This window comes from Daphnia magna, linkage group LG2 (genome assembly GCF_020631705.1).
Source record: "Daphnia magna isolate NIES linkage group LG2, ASM2063170v1.1, whole genome shotgun sequence".
NCBI classification, from domain to species: Eukaryota; Metazoa; Arthropoda; class Branchiopoda; order Diplostraca; family Daphniidae; genus Daphnia; species Daphnia magna.
This window is the reverse complement of record NC_059183.1, coordinates 14456038-14475322: the sequence shown is the minus strand read 5'-3', so window position 1 is coordinate 14475322 and position 19285 is coordinate 14456038. Positions and strand designations below refer to the sequence as shown.

At 42.4% G+C, this 19285-nt stretch overlaps 2 protein-coding genes across 3 annotated transcripts; one reads left to right on the top strand and one right to left on the bottom strand.

The window, feature by feature from the left end:
- Positions 1-519: 519 nt before the first annotated feature.
- On the bottom strand, positions 520-13575 carry LOC116916636 (serine/threonine-protein phosphatase 4 regulatory subunit 1). 2 transcript variants are annotated; one of them, XM_045169487.1, is made up of 11 exons: positions 13238-13575; positions 12866-12937; positions 11989-12091; positions 6554-6666; positions 4786-4934; positions 4567-4713; positions 3466-3636; positions 1845-3365; positions 1485-1773; positions 1279-1378; positions 520-1198 (listed from the first exon to the last, which is right to left on the bottom strand). In XM_045169487.1, exons 1-11 carry the CDS (start codon positions 13242-13244, stop codon positions 1123-1125), a joined length of 2748 nt encoding a protein of 915 aa, XP_045025422.1. In that variant the 5' UTR covers positions 13245-13575; the 3' UTR covers positions 520-1122. The 2 variants fall into 2 exon arrangements, with proteins under 2 accessions (XP_045025422.1, XP_045025423.1); XM_045169488.1 differs by lacking the exons at positions 11989-12091; positions 12866-12937; positions 13238-13575 and adding an exon at positions 9820-10575.
- A 256-nt stretch (positions 13576-13831) lies between these two features.
- LOC116915308 (transcription factor 25) lies at positions 13832-18577 on the top strand. Its single transcript, XM_032920393.2, has 14 exons — positions 13832-14083; positions 14150-14564; positions 14624-14948; positions 15007-15432; positions 15510-15594; positions 15660-15824; positions 15924-16141; positions 16204-16384; positions 16973-17062; positions 17555-17704; positions 17775-17888; positions 17959-18009; positions 18074-18220; positions 18302-18577. The coding sequence occupies exons 1-14, from the start codon at positions 13922-13924 to the stop codon at positions 18404-18406; spliced, it is 2634 nt and encodes an 877-aa protein (XP_032776284.1). The 5' UTR covers positions 13832-13921; the 3' UTR covers positions 18407-18577.
- Positions 18578-19285: the final 708 nt, after the last annotated feature.

The window sequence follows — 19285 nt, the reverse complement described above, 5'->3', positions numbered from 1 at the left end:
CTTTCCCTTTTCAATTCAAGTACAACCGGAAGTTACGGAATCGTCTTTCCATTTAAAAAAATAAATAAATGAAAATGGAGGAAACAAATAACCTACGAAATTGTGTTGTTTCCCCCCTTTTTCTTTACTTCCCATCGAGTCTGTCGTCATTGGAGCGTCACTCCCTTGATGACCAGCTAAGAAAAATCTATTTTCAAAGCTGGCTCTTGCTTAAGAGAGAAATGGAGGGGGACTGCAGCTTTTTTGATTTGATAAATATAGAACCGTTTCTCTTGTTACAGGAGTAAACAACCAGGGGTCTAGAGGCTCCCGCGCACATCGCAAAAAAGGGGGCACTCCTTTTAATCTTTTAAAAGCAAGAGCCCAGTCTGCATTCTACCTCATTAAGATGTTTGCACTTTTTTTGTGTTTTCTTTTTATCGAATGGTTTCATAAAAACAATATTTCGAGCCAAATGATATTGGGGCGCCTTCCAAATGACAAGAAATACTTTTGCGTAGGCAACAACAACAAGAAAAAAAAAATTGTTTTTGATGTATTTTTTTTCCGTCTACCAATCAGGTTAGGTGGTGATAACCACCACATCACAGTAAGGGCATAGCGGACAAACTTGTACAATTCCCCTCCCCCACAACACATTCGTGCTTGCAAAATAAGTAGACAAGCGAGAAAATTTTCTTTAAAAAAAGGGAGAGGAGAAAACATGAAAAATTATGATTTTTTGTTTCTGTTATGTTTGAAATCGAGGCGAATGCGTTCTTGCCTGCACCAATTGCGTGATCGTGATTTTCATCTAGTTTACTAGCAACAACAACACACACACACACACAGGTATAGTCTTGTTTGTACAAGGCACCACACACGCACACACTTTGGCTCTGGTTTACACACGCTCCTCCTTCTTTTGTTGTTGGATGTTTTCTGTTTTAAAAACGAAGAGATCAAAGATGTTTGAAGAGATAGAAGGGGGGAAAAAATGTGAAGAAAAAAAAGTAAGGGGAGAGAAGAAAACACAGAGAGGGAGTACAAGTTTTCGTTGTGTGTTGGCATCATGCAAAAGAATAAGTGTGTGAATGTGTACAATTTTTGAATTTTTATTCTTTTTTTTTTTTTATTTGGCTATCACGCAGCGTTTTCCCCTGTCGGAGGAAGCGGATCCAAAGTGATTTGCGTCTGATCCCGTTTGACTGTGGAACACCTAAACGAATAATGATTTTTTCCATTTTAATTTTACAGACTCAGAAGTGATTGCCCGTCGGGGAAAACAAGACAACTTACGTGGCGTAATAAGAGACATCACGATCCTCATCGGCCGATAATTGGTTGAGCGTCTCATCCAGTGACTCCCGGTACGGACTATCCGATCCAGAAAAAAACTCTGTCCAAAGCCCAAAACACGTTCAAAATCAGTTGAAAAAAACAAAACAAACAAAACAACGTCTATTGAAATCTTCCGAATGTTAAAGAAAAAAAAAAGCCTATACCGTGGTATTTGAGCTGGAAATTGATGACTCTGGCTAAGACGAGCCGGACATTGGGCACTCGGTCTCGTTTGAGCGCCAGCAAAGGTGCGAGAAGCAGTTTACCGAATTCTTCTAGCGGTAAAGCGCGGTCCGTCACCAGCTGGTTGCAAATGTTGACATAGCTCTGCCTCAGCATCCAGCGATTGCCGGAACAGAAACGGGTCGTTAAATCGGCAAGAAGCGGAGTCAGCATCGATTCAGCATCCTTAGACCAGCTGCTTTCAGACACCTGCTTCATTATTTGACTAACCTGGAAACGATAAAACAATCGATTTCTTTGTTTAGTTAATGCTACAGTAATAAGAAATAAATCAAACTTACTAGTGTGAAGGCAGGAAGACGGACAGCAGCTACTCGATCTGACGCTAGGGTCAACGCAAGGGGCAAGATAGATTGAGCGCTGTCGGCGGGCGAAAAGAGACCCACTACCGACTGCAGTTGCATGGCTAATTCTTGACGGAAGCGCCAGTTCTGTTCGTTATCGAGCTTCAGAAATTCGGCTAAACGGGGCAAATAGCTACGACGTTCTTTTTCGGCCAGCAGGCGAAGAAAATCGCTCAAGTGCTTCAAAACTCCGATGCGCACCTCGTCCAAATCTTTGATGAAACCATCAAAGACGGGCAATAAGTCTTGCGTCACCACCTCTTGGCCTAAAATGGCGCCGATCTCGTGGATGCTCGAAGCTAAAGTTCTCCTCACCTTCCATTGCATATCCGAGGCCAGCGTTGTGTAGAGGTCGCGCAACAGAGGCCAATGTTCTTTGCCCAACGTGCAAACGACGGCCGGCAAACTGTAGGCGCAATGGCGGGTAATCTCAGCATCCACCGTTTCGACATAATAGGGATCGGTCATCTGCAGGTAGTAGTCCATCAGACTTTGGGGCACAACCGATTGACTCAGGGATATTGAAGAACGCATCGATGATGATCCGTACGGACTGTAGGGACGAGAGCGGGACGTGTCCAGGACGACACCGCCGCTCATGCTGCCCCCATCGGAACGCCGTCGGGGTGAATAGTACGGGCAAAACGAATTCGAATAGACGGTAGTGGGTAACTCATTGCTGCTGTTGCTCTTGACGTAGGCGGGCGGTAACAGATTGGGTTGAAAAGCAGGCGAAGAAGACGACATGACTGTCGCCAAAGAGGTAGTAATACTAGAAGAGAGTAATATCGGTTGGACATCACCGGTAGGTTTAGAATCGCCTGATAAATCGTTCGGCGTGGATGATGTGGTGCCAACATTTTCTTTGCTACTGGCAACAGGACCTCCCAACAATTCCTGACAGGCTACTCTCCGCAAGTCAAAGGCGTGAACGGGTTCTGGAACGAGTTCGTTGGATGGAGCGGATGCCGGTTGAGCCTCGCTACTACCACCACGTCCAAGTTCAACGCGAGCCATCAAATCTTCTAGGGCTTTTTCGACGCTATCCGAGACGGATTCCTTGTTCTCTTCGGGCTGCCGATCTACATTCGTTTCGCTGGTGGGCATCAAATTCAATTGCGGTAGAGGATCTCTCCAGAAATAAAATGAGTTAAAATCCGATTGTTCCATCGACGATTCCACCGATTCGGTTGATTCAACTGGCGTCGCTGACGGCGATTGTGTCGATTCGTTTTCAGGTTCCGTGCGTGAAAATGTCGAAATAAAAGGACCAAGAGCCTGGAAGGCCGCCATTCGAACCCATCGCGATTCATCCTGGAGCAAGTTGACAAAAAGGCTACCCAAATCATTGCGTCTCTTGGTAGCCGAAACGACGCGTGAAAGGCTCATGAACACTTCGGCACACGCTTTGCGAACACCCCACAGCTCGTCTTGGCAAAGGGCATAAAACTTGTCCAGCTAGACACAAGCAAACAACAACAACAAAAGAACATTTCGGTTACATACTTTACCGACTAAAGACAAATGGATCAAGGAAGGGATCAAAAATTAAAATTACCAGAATGGACTCGGTGACCTCTTGACCGATGACAGCACAAAACTCTCCAAAATTGGCGGCACAGATTTTGCGGACGTGGAAAAGGCCGTCTGCCGACAAAGCGGCAAATCTTTCGAGGAACACTCGACGCGACAGATCCCCGCCGAGCAACGGTGCCATGCGGCACATCAACTTTTTTGTTCGTGCGAAAAGAATCCCAAATGTTAGTCACAAACAACACGATAGATCCAAAACAAATCGACACGTTGACAGAGGCAAATAAACAGAAGGTATGCGACGCAACAAGTCGAGCGTAGCGCTCATCAAAGCTGGCTGTGATACGAGTACGACAAAGACACACACCACAACCACTCTGACAAGCTAATACACACAACACGATTCTCGTAAATCTCCCCACCAAAATGGACACAATTAAACGCCAAGTAGTGTAACATTTATTTATTTATTTTGCGCTTTGTTGGACTTTTATTTTTGGGCTAAATGTCCCGCTCATCAAAGCTGGCTGTGATATGAAACGCATGATTATTGGGGGACACATGACAGCCACTTTGCGAGCGGTACAATGTTAGCATTTGTCTTTCAAGGGTTTTGAGTTATTCCGGCAGCTCCGCGCATCTAGAATGGCTGTGATATGAAAATTATGTAATAGCAACACACCACAGCCTTTCCGACGAGCGGCGCAAATGTCGTTTCTTTGTCGCCGCATTTCCCGAACGATGGCAAAAACAGCTGGAACAAAAGTTGAGAATGGGTGAATAAGACTCGATTTCCGGCTCGTCAAAGCTGGCTGTGATATGTCTTTGAAATTCCGGGATTAGCGAGAATTCTTTCTACAGCATTTCCCAGTCGACTTTGACGGCCCGAAATAAGTTTTTCTACGCGTAACGACAATGACAAAAACAGCGAAGAAACAGGAAAGTGCGCAACGTGAACGACAAAGTAGTGAGAGGTGTGGAACTACCACGCCAACATCTCACTACCCATGTCTTTCACGCCGATGCCTTTCACGGATTGCGCGGCAATAGAAACAACAACAAGAAAAAAACAAAAAAACAAAAAAACTAACACGCAACAAACGTAGAATTAACAAAAACAACTTACAGCTGCGGCTTCTGTCCGGAAATCATCGTGGGCGTCCGAATTGGTCAGCATCAACAGCAGCGGGCAAACTTGATCTTCGACATCGTTGTGGGCCACCAATTCTTGTTCCAGAAGCACCAAAAGTGCCGCCTGGGCTGTTTTTCGCACCTTTTTTGTTTGTGTGTTAAACCCATTTTAAATTAACGAACATCTCTTTTGAAAACAAACGAAGAAACGTACCTGATTGTTGGCGTCGGTGAGGTAGCGCACGACCAAAGGAAGAAGAAACGATGGCACCAAATGCATCCATTGATGTTCATCTTTTTCCTCGTGGCAATACATGGCCACGTGGGGCACCTGCTCCATCAGCTCAGCCCGGACTGAAGGCTCTACAACATACAAAGAAATAATTTTGAGTTTAAAGCTACTAGTTTTCCCTCCAGTTTCTACACTCATCAGTGTTAACGAACTTCCGCTCGTCGAGCAGACACACTTTTTTTTGTGAAGACGGACGGAGGGTCACGTCATAGACGTAACCCTTTTCCGCTTGGGTAGAGAGAGAGAGGGGGGAAAGGCCGGAATAGCTTCAAGACGCAAAAGATAATGAGAACACGAAAAAGGGAGAGAAAAAAAAAAGAGTCTAAGCAACTCATTGGCAGACTCGGTTGATGGATGAACGCCGTTCAGAAGGGAGAAGGGGGTTTTGAGGCGCACGTGCGAAGCCCTAACAACACGCCGCACGCGCCATCAAAGACGCTAACCCAAACCATTGCTGCCCTCACCCCCCCTAAAACGATGACTGGAACTCTCTTTTTCACGACACCTCCGCTTTTAAATGGCTACTGCTGGTGAAACTCGTAAAAACAGCTGGTCTCTAAGTTCAAGAGATGTTTCCTCGAAGCTTTAGAATAATGAAATGGAATTATGATTTTTTGGGCGGGAATGGTGGGAGGGGGTTAAGTGACGTACTATCAAACCTCGGATGATGACATTCGGCTCTTGAGTAGCCACCGGAACTCATCGGAGAGTGCGGAAGGAGATCAACGGAAGAGGAGAAGAGAGTTTTTTGTAGGTGTGACGCAACTGAGCGCGGAAGCGATACTAAAACACTCTGAGATCCGTGCCCACTAATTTTATTCCGGGACAAGAAAAGAAACTCCTCCTCAAAAGATGTGTGTGTGTGTGTGTCTTACCACTATCTATCTATATAGTTAGAGGTGGTAGCCACTAGGCAAGTTCGAGCTCAAGTTATTCCTTACTCACCCCACCTCCTTTTTTTTCTCTCAATCTCGGGTATTTTTTAATTAGCATCGGTGAAGCGCATCCGTCTTCTTCTCTATGTGCGACAACTGCTGCAGCGTATTCCACATAGTCTAATCAACTCTTCCTAGACATACATACACAGTGTGTGTCTTCTCGACGCAAAGAATGAGAACTTGAAAAAAAAAAAAGGGAGACGAAACTGGACCAATGAGGAAGCAAAACTCAAACTGGATTTGGGGAGGAGCTTGGAAACACACACTACTACGACGTTACTATATCCTAGCGTACAAAACATAGTTGGCAAGCAGCAGCATCCAATTCCGGAATAGGCAACACACAAGACGTTAGCCAATCCATCTCTTTGCAGCGAAGTCGGGCGGGGGGGGTTCCAGTCCGCCCGCTCGACTACTCTCTCTCCCGATGTTTTCTTTTTCTATAAATAAGAATAGTCACCCTCTCTCCTATTGCCTTTTAAAAACCGAAAAGTCACAAAACTCTTGTGTTTCGAAACGAACCCGAGATTTTTGACACGAAACGCGTGCGCGCCCTGCAAAAGGACGAAGAAATGCTAACTACACTCTGGAACCCATCCATCAACGAGCGCCTCTTGTCTCCTTTGCTTTTCTTTTTCTTTCCTCCAGAACCAATCGCATGGGGAGGGGGACTCGGGCGCGCATTGTTGTTATGATAATGACGATTATTTTCGTCTCCAGAATACATTTTTCCTGGCTCGTCGTCTTCATACCTGTGTCTTCGCCCAGGCGTGAGATGATGGCCAACACTCGACGTAGGTCATGATGAACATCGGGAACAGGAATCGAACGCAGCGTTTCCAAAATCACACGCGCCACCAACTCCCTGTATATAAATATAGAAATCAAGAAAATTATTGAGTCATTCGTTTTTTTTTCTAAATTTACTATTGGCTCAAAATTCGTTTTGGCAGTCTAACACAAAAGTGCCTAATGCCTACACCAGGTGGCACTGTCTACACATGATTTCGAAAAATATAAATAATAATCCTAGAGGAGGGCAAAAAAGTACCTCTAGTCGGACATAGACCCATTAAAAATTATATACTTAAAAATATATAACAAAATCAAGCAAATGTTCCATTTCTTGTTTTCAATAAATAAATAAATTTACGCGCTTGTCTGTTTGACTAACGGCAAATAGGCCCTACTACGGATTGAGTTTGTGGAGCTAATAGGTTTACCTCCAACGCGCTGAATTTCTATTGGATCAACTACAATGTTTAAGTACTACTGGTTCAACTTTTCTGGTGTTGACACTATTTCTACGGACTGGATAGGATTTTACCTTTGACCGTTTGCTTGATACTGACATGAGCAAGAGGGGGAGGGGGAAAAGGGAGGTAAAAGTATTGATTTTTTCAGCAGAAGCCCTCGGGCGAAAATAGGGTGTTTCTTATCCCTCCCCATAGATGCCTGAGGGCCCCTCGTTTTTCAAAACCCTGGCCTCATCATTTGAAACGAATCGCTTTCTTTTCTTTCCCCCTCATAGTTTTTTATTTCAAAAATCTTCACCATGTTGTTTGTTGCTGAAAAAGAGGTGATGGATCGCCCTAGAACATCTTTCCCCCCTCTACAAAACATTTGCTAGCCCCCCTAGTTGCGGGACACGATCACCGCCAGATGGTCTCGTGAAAACAAGAAAAAAAAAAGGGGGCCCACATCCTTCCACCCCCTCAAGCAGATGACAAGAGGGGTTAGAAAATGGACACTTTGAAAAACATGGCGCGGCTAAATGTTGGTGAATTAGAAAATAATTTTCCGATACACTTTGGCAACCGATCAAAAATAATTTTACAATAAACAAAACAAAAAAACGTTTAAATTGTTTTTACTACGAAAGATGTGTGTTTAAAAATAAAGTTTAGTCTTGAAGAAGCGTCGCGCGCGAGAACTCATGATGGAGTCGGCCGCCATTTTGTACGCGCTTTTTTCCCGAGTCGACAAAATGGCGGCCACGCGCTGCGCCAGTACCAACAGTGTTCTCTTTTTTTCTCTCGCTCTTTAAAGGAGGGAGGGGAGCACAAATTCAGTCAATGGAGAGAAAATTATTTAATTGAGGCTTTCCGATCGATTCATATGTTTTAATCACAATCATTATTTTCAATCAACCATCATTAAATTCCATCGTTTGGGATTAACCAAACTAATAGTCGCTTGTTTTCCTCTTCATTTTACCCCTCCCTGTGTCTGTTGCAGAATTTCTTTTCAACTGAAAAATTCAACGCACTCGCTTTTTTTTCTTGTGAATAGAAAAGAAAAATCATTCAAATGCTACGTAACAAAATAATAATAAAAAAAAAATACCGTGGGAAAAACGTAAGTGAACCGTACGTGTCATTCTATGGTCAAGAAAAAGAAAACCATTGTCAGGTATGGTAAACTAACAAACACAAAAACCGTAGAAGATGATGATTACATAAGATTTTTTCTAGTGTAAGAAAACAATGGAGTGGTCAGGGTCTTGGGACCCAAAAAAAAAAATCCTCTAGCGGATGATGGATGCTGTGTGTCTTTTGAAATCGGAGCTTGGAAGATGAGGAGGGGAGCGGTGAGAAATCCGAATGTTGTTGGGGAAACGAAAGAAAGACGGGTGAGAACGAAAACTTCTTGTTTTCCACCCCTCCTCGTGAAGCGAGGTCCAATGAAGAGCTTTGGAAGAAAAAAAAAGAGGCAAGGGACGCATGGGTGGTGGTAAGCCTATGGAACGAAGAATGCTTCAGCTGCTGCTGCCGAGGGTTCATTTTAGAAAATGCCTCTCCCCCCCTCTCTCTCTGCCGCGTTCACAGGAATGTGCCCATGGCTAACAGCTTCCTCTCTCGCATACATAAAAATAAGTAAAAAGAAGAAGACGAGGGCCACATACATCCAACCAGAGATAAGCAGACACATTCTTGCGACCTCAAGATGGCCGCTATGTGCCAGAATTTTTCGAACAAGAAAAAAAAAAATTAAAAACGATTGAATATCGAACTACGACACGAAAGGCTTCGTCATGTTTTTTAACATTTCTATTTTTTTTTTGTTTCTAAAAAGAATAGGAAACCGTGGAATATTTAACTTCCGGTCTTGCACCTTCAGGCGTGTTTGCTTCCCCCTCTCTTAAGCGCGCGCCATTTTCTTTTTTTTGCGGGGGGAAGGGAGAGACGCGGAAGAACTTCTTCCTGTTTGTGTAGTGCTCGTGTTACCGACACCGGAAGAATACATATACATATATTTTTCGCATCCCCTTATTAAAAACAAACCCACCTGAAAAATAATTTCTTTAAACCGGGAAACATTAGAATGACGTTTGTCTTTCTAGGAGGGTCATGATTTCGAAAGACGCCGATTAACAAGTATTTATTTATGGTTAGAAACAGAAGAAGAACGGATCAATCCGGCTCTTTTTGGGTGGAAAAACACGAAGAGATATCTCTCAAAACAAGCTATACAGAGAGGGAGGCTGGGTGGCTCAGGAATGCAGTAGAACATGAACCCTGTGGGCAAAGAGGCGGAGTATAGAGTCGAAAAGAGAGAAAAATATATATATAAAAAAAAAGAAGGGTTTCCAAAACCTAAAGAGAGAGAAAAGGAATTTCTCCATCGGACACAACCGAAAAACCCTAACCGATGACGCCTTATATGGTGGAAATGGGGAGAAAGAAGGAACACACATCTTCTATTTCAAAAAAAGTTTCTCTCCTTTTTACAAGGGCCCATTCACAATTACGTATGATAGAATGTTTAAGATCATCAGCAAAAGACGACCATGTCAACACGCGAGTGATCACGTGAGAACGCCATTGCGCAAGGCCAGTGTGGAAAATGCAAGAGGGGCTGGGTATAAATCAATACCATTCACGATGACGTCACACAGTCCGACGCCACTCAACCCCCCCACACTCTCACGAGAAAATGAAGGGGGGAGAGACCTGAGTCATCGTCAAAACAAACGCCAGCATGGAGAGAGAGAGAGAGAAAAAGCATCAACTCTTACCATCATTAAAAAAGGTTGGGAGGCGTCGGGCGGGGTACACTAAGTCCAGTCAATCAAGTAGCGCCACCAGGAGGGGGGTTGGGTGCAACGAGCCATTCCTACGACGACGACGACGTACCCCAAAGGCCTACAACGACGACGAAACCAACATGGCAGCTGAACGTGTGTGTGTGTGCAGGGGTGGGAAAAGCCTCATCCTAACGAAAAGAGGAGCAGATGGCTCTTCAACACACACGTACACGAGGGGGGGACGGGACGCGCTTCCGGTCTTGAACTCCCCCTCGTCCAAAAGTTGTGGGTTTCACCCCAATGGTGTACATTCGCGTCCTCTTCCATAGCGTCTCCCTTCTTCTTCTTCCAATCGTTTCGTGTGTGTAATCGTACATTTTCTTGGTACACACGACGGCCAAAAACGTGGTTCAAAATGTTGTTTCAAATTCACAGCAAAAACGATTCTTCTTCGAGTCTAAACACGACGACGACACAGATTTTGTAGAGTTGTGCAAAGTAGAGGGTTGTGTGTACGAGGGGTGAGCAAAACGAAAAAGGGGGGAGGGAAAAAAGCAGACGCTATGTGCGCGGGCAACACTCGGCAGTAGTCTGTAGTTCAAAACGTCTCCAACCACATACACACGACGACGAGAGCCGAAATGTACTACGACGTAGTGACCGCCAGGGGGGTTGAATACACGCCGCCGATACACACACGCACACACACGAGAGAGAGAGAGAGAGAGACAGAAAAAAAGTCAGTCTGTGGGGTGGGCAGGAGAACGTGTTCTGCCCGTGTGCTTGCGTATCTAAGGTTTTCTAGGGGTGGTTTGAGCTGACTCCGCCCCATATAGGGTGGGAGATAAGGTGGCCAATCAGCTTCCACATGGGAAAAAAATCGCCCCATGGCTATTGGTTCAGAAACAGCGGCCATTCCATCGCCTACAAAAGAGGGTGGCCAAGAGGGTGGATCAGGAGGGAGACGTTCTCGTTCGCCAGACTTCCACCAAGAGGCGCTCTCGCTACGCCTTGGGCATTATTTCACCCTCTTACACACACACATATTTTTGAATGGCGTCCCTTCGGCCGTTTTTCTTTCTCCTTTTTCACATCGCCTTTTTTTTCCTTCTCGTTTTTGGCGCCAACATTCTTCAATGTTCGAGGTTTCGCTTCCGGTGTAAAGTTTGATGGGCGCACCATCTCGTGGAAAGAGTTTGCGGACTAGGATTAGAAGTAGTGACCTTCTGTAAGCCACGACGCATCAAAAGAGGCTCAAAAAGAATTGAGGCCAAGGGCGTGGACGCTATGCCTCAACGAAAACTAAACACAATTCGAGCACGCCGAAATTTCAAAATTTTGCGCACCAATGATGACTGAACCAGCCATTTTGGTTCCACCAAATCCTACTGCACAATCAGTGGCCAAGAAATGCAGACTTGGGAAAATTTCAATTCTCTTTTTTCTTTTTTCATCGATCGATTTTTCCCGCCAAAAGACCACTACAAATGGCGCAGTTTTTTTTCTTCTTAGAAAAAAAAGCTTTAGGGCAAAAGAGCGAGATATCTGCTTTTACTACGCCACAACAACACTAGTGGCACTATTAAGGCGTCGTGTAACTACGCACGCAACGATCAGGCCTTCCACTGCGATTAGGTCATTAGTCCTATTGTCAAATTGTCACAACATGGAAATGTACAGGTGTGGCGCTTTAGAGCGGCAGCTGCGAGTTTTATCTCAATGTTGGGATCAATCAGTAACTAAACAGTCGATAACTTTAGATATTTAACATTATCAGTAGCGTAACCGTTCACGCAATGCCCCTTTTCATAGAATGTCAAAAAAATCACGAACGCTGTGGGCTTTAGATCTAGGACTACTATGTTAAGCCACACACACACACACACACAAAATATGTTTTTATTGTGTGTGTCGGCCATATTGAATCAGTGATAGGGAAAATAACTTGTGCATAGTTTAACTATTGAATGAAGAATTTTGGCCATAAAAATGGCCGGAACTCAGGGTCGTAGGCTTTCGTTCAAGAGAAAAAAAACGAGTTATAGGAATCTCGAGAAAAAAAAAAAAAAAACAGGGCCCTCCACAATTAGTAGCCTTCAGCTTTTACATGGATTTTTTTTTTTTTTTTTTAAGAACCAATGGAATAATAGGAAAACTGACCTGTTGAAAGCGTTGCCATTCTCCAGACAGGCTTCCATCTCCGTGATTGAAACAGATTCACGACCGTTGGAACTCCTTTCCTCTTCGGAAGAGTCTCCATCATCTGTAAGATAAATTTTCAGAGAAATCAGTCAAACGAAGAGAAATTAGCTTTTAAAAAATGTTTACAGGTAAGTAGGTAGAAAAAATTGATTACTCTATTTAAATTGACACGCTTAGTTTCGAAAAATCGAATTCTTTTCTGACGACTTAACATTTTCCGTACATTTGAAAAGAAGGGGCGAAAAAGCTCATTACTTTGTTCTAAATAAGAAAATACCACAAGAGTTTTCAACTAACGTTAAATGTTGGGGGAGAAATCGGTCGGAAAAACATTCCAACGACCTTTTTCTTTCTTTTTTTTTTTAACGACGTCAAGAATTTAAGGATGAGAAAAAGCGAGAAGAAAAAAAAAACGAAATCTTTTTTGGATAGAGAGAGTGAGGAATGTTTGTTCCCAGAATGAAACGATGGCGCGGGGTCTTGTGTGTAACACAATGCGGTCCCAGGCCTGGCACTTCTTTTTTGGCGCCAACACTCACTAGCCCTAACAAGGTTCCTGTTACGAACCTTTTCGGCCTCTTTTTCCCAAACTTTTCTCCCTCCATTCAAACCACACACACAAATATAGAGATAAGATTTTACACAAAAAGGGAAAAGCCACTTGAACCGTGAAAAAAACAGGGCATGCCGTTTTTTTCTTCTTTTCTTGAGGCATAGTGTGCTCGATACACTGTTGTCAAAAAGATTGAAGTCGCACCAGTAACGCAAAAATCGAACCACATGCCACCCAAAAAGATTGATCATTTCTCTCAAAGACAAGTTCGTTTTTTTTTACCTTGTTGCGATGATTTAGAGTCTTCTTCTTCCTCTTCTGTCTCCTCCGGTGGCGAGGACGAAGGTGGATCATCTGATAATGACAAGAAAGATCAAAATCAACACGCTATTAGAGCCCCGCGCACACACACACACACACACACACACAGAACCACGCCAAACACTTTAGGAACAATCTCTCTACAGTTGCAATCGCCTCGACCGTGTAGGATTCAAAGCCATCAAAGTCGTTGCAAAATGCATATAAAAAGCTTTTTACTTAGAAATCGAACAATACGAATAGTACTGATAAGAAAAACATGAGAATGACCAACAACTATCAAAGATGATCAAAGAAAAAATGAAATTTGACAGTCTGAAACAGCCAACTAACCCGCCATGATGGGAGCACCAGTACAGACTAAGACGAGCTTCAGTCTTTTGCCGATAGGCGCCGTTTACGTTGCTGCCTCCTTTTTTTTCTCCCTTCTTCCCAATGCCGTTCTCCCAAGCACATAAAATAAATGCACACTCAGTTTAAGCCAACGTTTTGTAGAGAACTGCTTTTTACGAACTGTTTAAACAACAACCGAGAACAGAATCATCATTCAACCACCAATCTCAGATAAAACCATTTTGGCGAAGCAAAGCATTAGATCACTAGCATTTCCATTCAGCACGACGAGGAAATTTTTACGGTGGTTTCACACGTTTGACAGAAAGCCATCAACTGAGCGTTTTCGAATATTAAAAGCGCAAGGTGGCAGCACATTATGGGGGGAAATAATGGTGTGCGCCTGGAAACGAATTTATTATAAATCACAATCATTGTTTCCAAGTGTTCGCAAACGTAACTAAATCCAGTTTTATTTTGAAGCCAATAGCTATATAGCAAGACAAGTCACTTTTATAAAAAAAAAATCCTTTCCAAAATTTTATAACACTAAGTTCACTTTTGACCGCTAGATGGTTTACAGCATGCAGACGATTACGTGGGCTTAAAACCCAAAATACACCACGGTCAACCCGAAAACTATAATTGGAGCTTTTCTTGTTATTCTGCTTGGTTTTGGGGAAAATGTCCAACAGGCAACTTCGTAAAATTCATGGTGGAAAGGACGGGCTATCGACATTGGCCTCTAGCCTTCTATTAGAAGAAGAAGAGATTGAAGATGCATCTTCCATTAGAAATGTCAACGGAAACCGAAAAAAGAAGTCTGCTGTCAATATGTTCGATTTAGTATGTAAACTACTTTTTTGTTTTCTTGCAGTGTGAAAATGCTCGACTAATTGCGCAATATTTTAGTTACATGAAGGTGAAGATTCAGATAGAGAAAGTGTTGAAGAAGTACCATCCTATGATGAATCAGAAGAAGATACTCCACATATCGTGCAAACCGGAACTAAGCCAAAACAAAAGTCTAAAAAGAAGAAGAAGCAAAATGTGCAACCGGATGAAGATGGTGAAGACTTGGATGATGAGTTCCTGGTTAATGAAACACCTTTGAATGGCCATGGACTACCAGTCTGTAAACCATCTCCTGTTAAAAATGTCCTCAGTCTAGAGCAGAAAAATCTTAATTCTGACAATGAGTTAAAAAAGATTTTTGGCAGCAGAGTTGTTGTTTCAGCACAAAAAAAGAAGGCCAGAGGTAGAGCCTATGTGAAATCAACCTGGCTAATTAATGCCAAAGATAACTGGTCCCAAATTAGGAAAACAGGTGTGTTGTTAATTTTGATTTTATCACCTGCCAAATGTCATAGTTTTTTTTCCTATTAGGTCTTTCAATGAGTCTGGATCACACAAAGGATGGTTGTTTTTATTTTAAATATGAGCACAACAAAGAGTATCGGCAAATCCAATACGATTTCTGGGACGCCGTCAGCTCGTTGAATCCCGCCAATATAGTAGCCCTTGTGAATATGTATCCATACCACATAGATTCATTGATCCAGCTCTCAGACATATGTCGGATGAGTGAGGACCCACAAATGGCAACAGAACTTATTGAAAGAGCCTTGTACATTCTCGAGAGTGCTTTCCATCCATCTTTTAATTTGGCATCTGGAAATTGTCGCCTTGAATATAAGCAACAGGAAAACAGGTAACGACCAACAATTCATTATCTTTCTCCTCAAATTCAAGGCATTTTTAATTTTAAGGGCGTTATTCTTGGCCATATTCAAACACCTGGTTTCCATCGGCCTGCGTGGCTGCTACCGAACAGCTTTAGAGTTTTGCAAACTGCTCTATACTTTAGATCTGGACTCCGATCCTTTAGCTGTTATTCTGATGATGGACTTTTACGCCATTAAAGCCGGCGAATATTTGTGGTTTATTGACTTCTTTAGAGCGTTCGAATCCAAAAAGAACCTTTCTCAGCTTCCCAACATGGCTTTCGGCATTGCTTTGGCACATTTCTATAATTCGAAAACCGACCCAAAAAGCCTTGCGCTTGCAGATGATTTCCTTAAACAGGCTCTGTTAATGTTTCCAGGCGTATTGGTACCTTTGTTGGATAAGTGTTCCATACAAGCTAACAGTAGGGTTATCAAACATGAATACTTTTCACCAGCAACACCATTTAGGTATGTGAACTATAACTAAAACATTAACATTCAACATTTTATGAAATAAAACCTTTTATTGTTTTCCATCTTTTTAGCCATTCGCCGTCGTTAAACAATTTAATTCAACTTTACGTTGGGCGTTCGTTTCATCTCTGGAAGGATGCCGAACTACTTCCTTGGGTACTATGGAGATTACCATTTTTATGGTTCATTTATTGATGAAATTTACTTTTGAAAAACAATAGCTAGAACGAAACGCCAACAATTGTTTAAATGAGGTCGATCGCCAGCCATCTATCGCCCAAGATTTTGAGGAAAAGCGCAAAAAACGTTATCAGGGAACGCCGAGAAATATCTACCGTCATATTCTTCTGTCAGATATCAAGGATGCTACAGCCACGCTACCCCAGGTTCAAAAAAAAATTCGAATAGATTTTCTTACCCGTCTGAATATGGAAAGCAGGTTGTAATTTATTCATCGAATTAAAAAACAAAACAAAAAAACACAGGAATTGGCAGAGGCGGGTGCGGTCATGTCCTTTGATCCGTTACCGCCTGTAGAATCGGTGTCGAGCTATACAAGACCAAGCCGAGGTACCAACAACGTTACAGCCGCTAGCCAATTGGAAGGAGGCTTGATCAGTTCCTTCTTTCGCTCGTTGTTGCCCGGCTTTAATCCACAAGAAGTAGTTAATAATCAGCCAGCCGTTCAGCGACAGCCTGGCAGGTATTTGCGTTACATTGATTACAAATCTAAATATGTTAGGTCCATGTGTTACATGATGGCAGGCCTCCCCGAGCCAACGTGGAATTACAAGAAGAAGATGAAATAGCTGCAGAGGGCGCCGGTGCCAATTTACAACAGAGTGTCGCTACCTTAGTTGCAGCCATGCGTGATTTGCTTAGCAACATCCAACTTCCCGATCTTCCTTTCAACGATTCAAATGATGACGAAGAGGATCATTCTGACTAATGGCAGTTTTTCTGTACCATACGTTCTTGTTATATTATTCTTATTTTTACAATGGGGTGGAAGAAACACACGTCTCCTTGTTACATTCTGTGAAATAAGATCAAAGTAGCCAGTAGCTATTTGATTCTTAAGTGGGTCGCACCGCGTTCGTATTCTATGCCCTATGAATTTAAAGTAGACCAGGCGTTTTTAACCAGGAAGTCGGGCACATTTGAAATATTAACGCCCATGTCGTTGCGCCTATCCGTTAGCCTAGATCACCTGGGGAAAAAAGAACAATAATGGCTTTGCTCTAGTTTCAATTAATAACTGAATCGAACGAAACGAAGAGAAGTCGTTTTTGTTTCTTTGGGCTAGTAGTAAAATATTAACGACCCTTCGCCTAGTCGTCCAATTTCCGTTGTACGCGCGAAACACCTACAGCTGCCACGACTCTCACTCCAACAGACCTGTTTGATCATGGAAGTGAAAAGAAAGGGTATAACAATAATAACCTTGGTCGTTTGCGTAGCTGAAAATGTGGACATTGCTTAGCAAGTTCCGGGAGAGAGTGGACGTGTTTAGCAGTCAGTGCTGGAAATCTAACTTTTCGAGACAAGTTTCCTGATTGCAGAAATGTTCAAGTCTTTGGTTGTATCTGCACTGCTGTGCTTCAGCATCGTCGCCACTGCCGAGGTAAACATATGGCATTGTTTTTAGTTTAAATCACGTTGTTTGATTTGATCGAATTTTGGGAGATATCTGTCTAATAACTTCTACCAACGGTGCACGCCCTACAGTTAAATTATTCCCGAAAGCAACGAATGAAAAAGCAAACAAAAGAGTGTAGAAAGGCTACAGGGAAAGGCAAGACTCTCAAGGTCAATACTCCTTCCTCCTGGAAATAAATGCACAACGACATTGAAAAACTACCTTGACGATAGAATGTTTGGAAGTGGTGGAAATAGTTAAATTAGCTTGAAGAAATTCATCAATCTCGGACGCATTCCTCAATGACGAAAGAAACCAAAAATATTTGTTTCACCGATGCTTTCAGATATTTTTGTGTTTCCTCTCCATTCCAGCCGATGGAATTTACGTTCCCACATAGCTCAATTTATCTAGTTGACATTTTGGGATTTAAATTTCTGTCGTGACTACGTTGATAATGTTTTGATGTTTCAATAGCTTGTAAACGGTGGACGAACGAATGTGGACGTCTACTACGAATCTCTGTGCCCGGACAGCCGTAATTTCTTGGTGAATCAATTAGCCCCTCAATGGAAGACTCTTTCGACCTTTGTCAATTTGAGATTGATTCCTTTTGGCAAATCCAGCGTACGTTGCTCCGTTATATTTATACAATAACCCCAGGTGTTCGTGTTAACGACCTATTGTTGATTTGCAGTTCTCACGGAGTTCATCGGGTGGATGGTCGTTCAACTGCCAACATGGTCCCGCCGAATGCAATGGTAACATCCTTCACGCCTGTGGTATCAAGTACAGCAAAGATTCCACTCAGGTAAATCTAAAAAAATTGGCTACCACTTCGAAAAGAACCAATTAAATGCAATTTCAACACACACAAACAGGCTTTGAGTTTCACGTCTTGTCTGATGAGAGCACCTACCTCTGGAGCTCAGGTACGTTACGGATTTTTTCTTACCTGTAATTAAATTGTTATAATTTTGATTATTGTTTCGATAGTGTGCTGAACTAGCCGGTATGGATTTTACTCCAATTGACGTATGTCACAAGAGCGTGGAAGGTCAAAATTTGGTCCAAGTTCATGGAATGGAGACTTTAAGTCTACAGCCGACTTTGACGTTCGTTCCCTGGGTGGTGTACGATAAGGTGAAAACTTATACATTTTACTTAAAAATCAAAATTTTACTTCAAGCAGTCTAAAATTTAGAAATTTTGTAACTACAACAGGTTTTCGACGATTCTAAGCAATGGAACAGTCTCTCTAATGTCAGAAGTGTTGCTTGCACACATAGCGGGTTCAGTGCACCTGCCTGCCTTTCGAATGGTCTCTAGGTAAATCTCTTTGCAAGATCATTACTTTTTGTTTGGTTCACATTCCGTTGGCTGGTTTCTTCCAAATTTATTCAACTTCAATACAGTGTAGACTGAAGTGCATTAGATTCTTTAGGGATCAGCATTTGCAAATGGAGTTTATATCGTTAATAAAACTTGTTTTTGCTCTGATCCAAATCTTTTAGAAAACAGTGCGCGATCATAGTTTCTAATTTTTATTCCTATTTGATTTAGTAAGTTGTTCATAGCTAATTCAAGTGCACATTAGTGAACGTAAAGCTATGCCATTTTTATAGGCCTACGTAAGGTATATTTTGATCCGATAAAGTAGAACCTATCGTTACACTTTCTTCGGGCAAGGTGGTTTTCAACAATAGCTACATTCTCCTGATGTTTAATAGTGTTTAAAACATCACTAATAGGCTACGATGAGATTTAGTCGAACCTTTCTGAATTATGCACTATTACTGAGCTATTACGTAAACAGATTTCAAACACGGCCGGCAAGTCTTGGCCACAAAAAACGAAATAATGGATAACTCATTTTCTTGTGTTGTTTGATTGTCTAAGGTCCGACCCATGTTACTTCATGGAGATAAATCACCTTTCACTGTGTTAACTACACAGCTGTTATAGACACTGGTGGAGAAAAAACATTTTTCAAAGCATGTCTTTGCCTAAGAAAAACAAATGCATACATTATACAGCACGAAAATAAATTTGCATAGTTTAACGTGACTTTCTCTTATTTTCAGAATAGGATGCCCTTGCCGTCATTGCTGAAAAACTAAAAAAAAAAAAAAACTAAAGGCTCAAACAGGAATTTCAGGGTGTCTCCTCATTTTCATTTAATTAAATTTCCTCTCCTAAATTTTGATC

Bases quoted from the DNA above. Each gene is read 5' to 3' on its own strand.
- LOC116915308 (XM_032920393.2), top strand. From the start codon at position 13,922: ATGTCCAACAGGCAACTTCGTAAAATTCATGGTGGAAAGGACGGGCTA. The intron at 14,949-15,006 runs GTAACGACCAAC...TTTAATTTTAAG, and splicing joins TATAAGCAACAGGAAAACAG to GGCGTTATTCTTGGCCATAT. The intron at 16,385-16,972 runs TAATGGCAGTTT...CTGGAAATCTAA, and splicing joins ACGAAGAGGATCATTCTGAC to CTTTTCGAGACAAGTTTCCT.
- LOC116916636 (XM_045169487.1), bottom strand. The intron at 12,092-12,865 runs GTAAAAAAAAAC...TTTATCTTACAG, and splicing joins CTCTAAATCATCGCAACAAG to ATGATGGAGACTCTTCCGAA. The intron at 3,637-4,566 runs GTAAGTTGTTTT...CGAACAAAAAAG, and splicing joins TCCGGACAGAAGCCGCAGCT to TTGATGTGCCGCATGGCACC.